The sequence below is a fragment of the Schistocerca piceifrons genome, chromosome 1 (genome assembly GCF_021461385.2).
Source record: "Schistocerca piceifrons isolate TAMUIC-IGC-003096 chromosome 1, iqSchPice1.1, whole genome shotgun sequence".
In the NCBI taxonomy this organism is placed as follows: Eukaryota; Metazoa; Arthropoda; class Insecta; order Orthoptera; family Acrididae; genus Schistocerca; species Schistocerca piceifrons.
The window spans coordinates 476,100,116-476,106,115 of record NC_060138.1 but is presented as its reverse complement, the minus strand read 5'-3'; the positions used below and the strand labels follow the sequence as shown (position 1 = coordinate 476,106,115).

General features: G+C 36.3%; 1 protein-coding gene across 1 annotated transcript in view; it reads left to right on the top strand.

Annotated features, from left to right (window-relative positions):
- Positions 1-1,588: 1,588 nt before the first annotated feature.
- The window catches only part of LOC124794993 (endoplasmic reticulum resident protein 44), a 96,361-nt gene continuing 91,949 nt past the window's right edge, over positions 1,589-6,000 (top strand). The window contains exons 1-3 of the mRNA XM_047258746.1: positions 1,589-1,739; positions 2,751-2,820; positions 5,781-5,936. Of these exons, the coding sequence (XP_047114702.1) occupies positions 1,683-1,739; positions 2,751-2,820; positions 5,781-5,936 (283 nt within the window). The 5' untranslated portion in view covers positions 1,589-1,682. The remainder of the gene's footprint in view (positions 1,740-2,750; positions 2,821-5,780; positions 5,937-6,000) is intronic.

The window sequence follows — 6,000 nt, the reverse complement described above, 5'->3', positions numbered from 1 at the left end:
AAGGTTTGTGTAGTATCAGAAGGCATATATGTTTCTAAAAATAATTCTAAAATAAGCGCAAGTATGGACAAAAACCATGAATCGAGTGGCAAGCTACAACACATTGGTAAAGAAACACTTGTGACGTTGGATAGAATTGCAGCTTACCTCATTGATATCAAAAGAATATAAACACACAGATTCACACGTAAGAAGCACAGACATGTACCTCTCCATGCAAAAGCGATCGACAACTCATTTATCGTTCTGTAGGCCTACTGTTTGTCATTTACAACCTTCATCTTTATATTATTCTAAGTGGGACAAGCAACTGCCAAATAGCGGATGATATATGTTGAAAACATTATAATGAGCTGATTACATTACATTTCACGCAAAACTAAATATTTGAATAATTTTCAAACACAGTCAGTGAACAAGGTGCTAACAAAATAATGTCATCACACGAAGGAAGCAAGAAAAATTAAGTGACTAACAACAGAAGTGAATAAAATACATACCAAACATTACGCTTTGCAAGATACGAATAACTTCTCTTAATCTAACCACTTCATCGTCAAAGCAGGTCTGTGTTGACGATTCACACGAATCTGGCACTGATAACATGCAGAGCTGAATTGGCTGCTTCCGTGTCATAGGACTGTTTTACAGCTTTAGATGGATTGTCGAATCTTTGTGGCAGTTTGAGATGCCAAACAGTATGGGTACTGCATTCCATAGGAGTTTATTATTGTCTGCGTTCATGAACTAGTTTTAATCGAAATGTAGCGAACAAAACCTAATATTATTATACAGATAAACTGGATCTTTTTTCATAAGGTCTTCTCGTCTGTTATTAACTAACCATTTTCTGCTCCTAAAACGAAACATTAATCATTAATACACATGTAGTTTGCAAGTGAATCATGACAATACAGTTTAGTAACGTGGAGGTATATACCTCTCAGGATCCTTAGGAAACCTAAAAAAGACAGCTGTGGTGTCTTCTTCCTGTTTTTATTGCAATTTATTGCGCTACAAACGCTCCCGCTTGTAGAAACCACTGTAGAAATCAAATAAACAACCACTATTCGCTTTCACGATCGCGCCGAACTCACAGTTTAAGTTACTGGCCGCTTGGGGCGCTGCTGGCGCGGTAGGCAACAAAATCGAGCCAAAGTGTCGCGACTGTTATGTTAGATTGTGGTATTGAGCTAACTGATTCTCTAAACTTAAATGTAAAATGTTTTGTGGACGAATAAACAATAAACCAAGTTAAATACATTCTTCATAAGACATTCGTCCAGCGGTCTTTATATGGCCTTAGTTCTCGTATCTGACAGTACTTCTCATTTGGTTACATGGGGAACACAAAAGCAAATAACGGTGTTGGAAACCTTCATTGTGATGTAGTTTATTTTATATTCGGAGTTAATTAATTTTATGTTATATATATATATATATATATATATATATATATATATATATATACCCAGATTTTTTATAAATGTTTCATTTCTAATATTTTATTATTCAATTAGAGACACAGCACCTTTGTGCAGGGTTACCACAACCCATTGCGTAGGAAGCTACGTACTACACAGGTTAGCCACATAGTTAGTTATATCTGTGGCGTGGAAGTCGTGCACTGTGAATGTACATGAAAGTGCAAAGCCGGTTTACGTATTTAATTTAGGAAAAAAATGAACTTATTTTTAACAAAAAACGGCATCAGATTTACACTTCTCTACCACATAATAGTAAGTTAAAACGTCATTTGTTAAATGCCAGCAAATTAGTGTAGCATGTTGTTGACACATTATAAATAATGTGCCACGACACAAGCATATCAGCAGCGAATAAGTGGTTTCGTATGTCATGAAGTGCAGAGCTACATTTGAACAGCATTTAGTACATATTTTCATCGTATACTTATCAGTTTAATATTTGCTTCAAATAGTTTCGAGTGAACGTGTCTTTGCAGCAGTGCATTACCTGGCGTCTAGTTTCGTGGACAGTAATAAAATTAGTTTGTTTACGTTGTGACTGTTTCAGTAATTTGTATGGCACACGACAGATATCTTCCGTAATGGGTACTATATAAAAGCAGAATGTGTTATTGATTCCTATAAATACTGATGTTTACATTTGGGAAAACAGGTATATTATGTATCAAATAAGCAAAATCTGAAGAACAGCATCATCATGGAGGAATTTTTCGGTTTATAGTTTTTGAAAAGACTTATCAGAGTCGCATATTTTTAGTAGTAACAGTGGTATTCATGTGGCGAAGTCCATACTGCCGTTCTTTAACAGAACTGCTTCGTTTCACAACGGCCGTTGCAGTGTTGCTGTAGAATGTATTAATAGGATGTAGGCCTACGTCTTGAGAGGCACGCATTATGATAAAACCAGGCGTGCCTTCAGTTGTGTGAAAGGGTTTAAATTAGTATAATATCTTTCAGGCGTTAGATAAAAATGTAGCCAGTTGTTACATGGGATTAAATGCTTTTATATAAAAGTTAATTTGGTGATCCATAGTAAACTTTAGTGGAGATGATCAAACTGGAAGCTGAGTAGTGACACTAACATACTACATAACCACTGCATAGAGTGATGTGCGTTTTCTATTTTTTCCGCGTCATTTAGTTTGAAAATCATAGAGGATTAAACACTTACATAAAATATTTCCGTTTACACTTCTCTCACCCTGTAACCTGTAAATTTAATTGTGATCTGTGCTCAGGTGTTATCTTTTCTTTGTTTGGCAGGTTGGCCTATTTGGTCTTGCTGACAGTGGTGCTCTACAGCTTACACAGGCAAATTTAGACATAACATTAGGTAAATTGTATTTTTATAATTACTTTTGTTTTTCTGTGTATGTAATTGAAAGTTTTCAAAAATGTGATAGCACTGTTTGAGACTGACTGCTCATCACAAATATCCAACGATTATTTATATAGTTAATCATTTACTTGTGAGAGATACTGGTAAAGTCAGACAGTAAAGATAAATTTTATTGCTGTTGGCAGTAATTATTAAATTATGTTACATGGTCAAAACCAAACATTGTTCCTCTCTTTGAACTAATGTTGACTTAGACAGAAAAGTGTTTTTTGTGTACATTTAACCATTTTCAGAGAAAATTCTGTGGCATACCAATTTATCATTATTCAGAAAATATTTTTTAAAAATTTTAACCACATCTATTTGTTCTTTGAAAATATAAAAGTAGTTATGGTTAAGAAGTTGATGAGCTGTAATAAAGTGTAGATTGACAAGTCTGTTTAGCAACAATTAGTAATAGCAGAAAGCTTCATTGTTGGTTTCTTCTTTGCAAAGGACATTTCTAGCAACACTTCATTAAAGAAATATTGGTAGAAAGGAACGCTTGTGAGGTACCTGCTAAAACAAGAATTTGGTATTGGAAATGAACATTCCAAGGAGCACACTATGCCAAATGAAATTTTACTTTCTAAGACAGAAAAAGTGCTTATGCTGCAAAGGGAAAAAAGTTAATGTATAAGATATGTTTTGAATTAATTTGGGTGAAGAGGAGATATGCCATAATAGTCTTGTTGCAATTCCGTGAGTCAGCTGTATTCTGTGATTTGCTTAGCCTATCTACATCTACATATATCCTGCCATTTATTATAAGTGCAGAGGATATTCTAAAATTATTCTGACATGTTGCTGTCAGGTGCCTAGAGTGCATCCTTGTTATAGTTTTATTAAAACATAATATCATGTGCATTCCAGAAATTCTACGTGTCTCTGTCACCATGTTAATAGCATTGCAGGATACCAAAATTTACCCATCTGCCAAGAGTTTTACTTGTGAAATTAGTAACGTAATTTTAATTACTGGTATGGCTATCACTGTTGATAATCATAAGTATGTAATGTACTTTTCCTCTGCTTATATCCGAGTAAGATCGTATGGCGACATGTACTGCCACCGAGCGAGGTGGCACGGTGGTTAGCTCACGGGATTCACATTCAGCAGAACGACGGTTCAAACTTGCGTCTGGCCATCCTGATTTAGGTTTTCCATAATTTCCCTAAATTGCTTCAGGCAAATGCTGGGATGGTTCATATGAAAGGGCACGGCAAATTTCCTACCCCATCCTTCCCTAATCCAATGGGATTGATGACCTCGCTGTTTGGTCCCCTCTCCCCGATCCACCAACCGATCGACATGTACTGCCACGAAGTCATTGGATTGTAATTCAGATGAACTGGAGATGGTATTTATATCTGAAATGTAGATATGAAAGAGTAATAAAACCTAATGGGATTGCAACTGATTCCTGTGTGTCTCACTCCTTCCTGAGAGTCTGCAGTTGCTGTGCACAACAGTTCCTTATGGAATCAATGTTGGTTAAGTCTTGATAAAGCTTTCATGTTTACATAGGACACAGGTGGTATCACTAGAAGAGATGCTTCAGTTTTGTGTTATTAAGCATCATAACTTTGCAAGCTTTGGCAATACATGACACACCAAACTTAAAGCCTGTTTTACTTAAGTGATAGTTCTGAATTTTGTCAAATTGAAGTATTTTCTGTATGAAGATGACATCATGAAATCTTTTATTGGGGTGTCTGGCACAGTCTGCTATTTTACTTTTAAATAAATATCAATAACATTGTTTTGGATGGCACTGATCACTGATGGCAGTTTCCATATAAAAAAGACAGCTCATTTGAGGAAAGAACAACACATCTTGTATTCTAAAGCTAGACTGTCAGTGAATTAGTTATATCAATTTTTAAAGTGTCTGTTCTTCAGAGCACACAAATGCAGCCCATTGTTTTCACCACCTCATTAGCCCTTTAACTGCTCTGGACGTGTTAACGTGCGCCTTTGTACCTGTCCCTGGATGCTCTGAACGTGTTTACACTTACCACCAGTCCTTCTACCTGGTACTCTGAACATGTCTAAGCGTAGACAAGATCAGAGTGCCAGGTAGAAGGCCCGGTGGCGCACATAAACATGTTCAGAGCACACAAGAAGAGGTACAAAGGTGTGCGCGTTAACACGTCCAGAGCAGTTGAAGGGTCAATGCTTGGCCTTATTCAGTCCACTACTCGACATATGTTTTTTCATCATATTTAATGTCCCACCTGCAAAAAATTATTATATAATAGAAATGTTAGGATGGAAAAATAACCAAAATTAAAACTAATTCACTATCAGACAAATGATGGCTAAGTCTCTCTCTCTCTCTCTGTCTGTCTGGTTGTTTTTGTGTGTGTGTGTGTGTGTGTGTGTGTGTGTGTGTGTGTGTGTGTGTGTGTGTGTGTGGTATTTTTTTCCACGGTGCTTTGTTAGGCATGGTCCTGGGGCTCCCTCACCTTCTTCCAACTTCTGAACTGAACTGACTTACTCAGCTAGTTGTAGGAGGACCTACAATATAACATGAACTGCAAACCATGGTTCTAGTCACCATTTTTTGCATTAACTAACATTATCAGACATGAAAGGAGTTGTAAGTGATGGATAAAAACTTAGGACTGACCAGTCCCTAGACCCGAGATTTCTGGATTCACAGTTTGGCGCTTAACACCTTAACCACCAATCCACACAAAAGCATATAATTAGAAGATCCTATTAATTTTTTTAATATGCAGCTATTTAGCTTTAGAGAAACCATCAGAGGTTTTTAAGTGGTTAGAGGCTGCACAGAAACAAAATTGAATCAGAGATTCATATAACTGCAGATGATCAGTTAATGGTAGATTACAGTACAATAAATTTGTGGTGTTTGTTGATAATGTAACAGTTGCTTTATTTTTTTCAGCTTCCAATGAGTTGGTTCTCATCAATTTTTATGCAGATTGGTGCCGTTTCAGTAACATGCTGGCACCAATATTTGATGATGCAGCCGATAAAGTAGCTGCAGAGTTTCCAGAACCTGGACAGGTTGTAATGGGGAAAGTTGACTGTGATAGAGAAGGTATTTCTAAGTAATAGGGTTAAATATTTTTTTGGCCATGTTGAGTATAAAATAAATTAGTTAA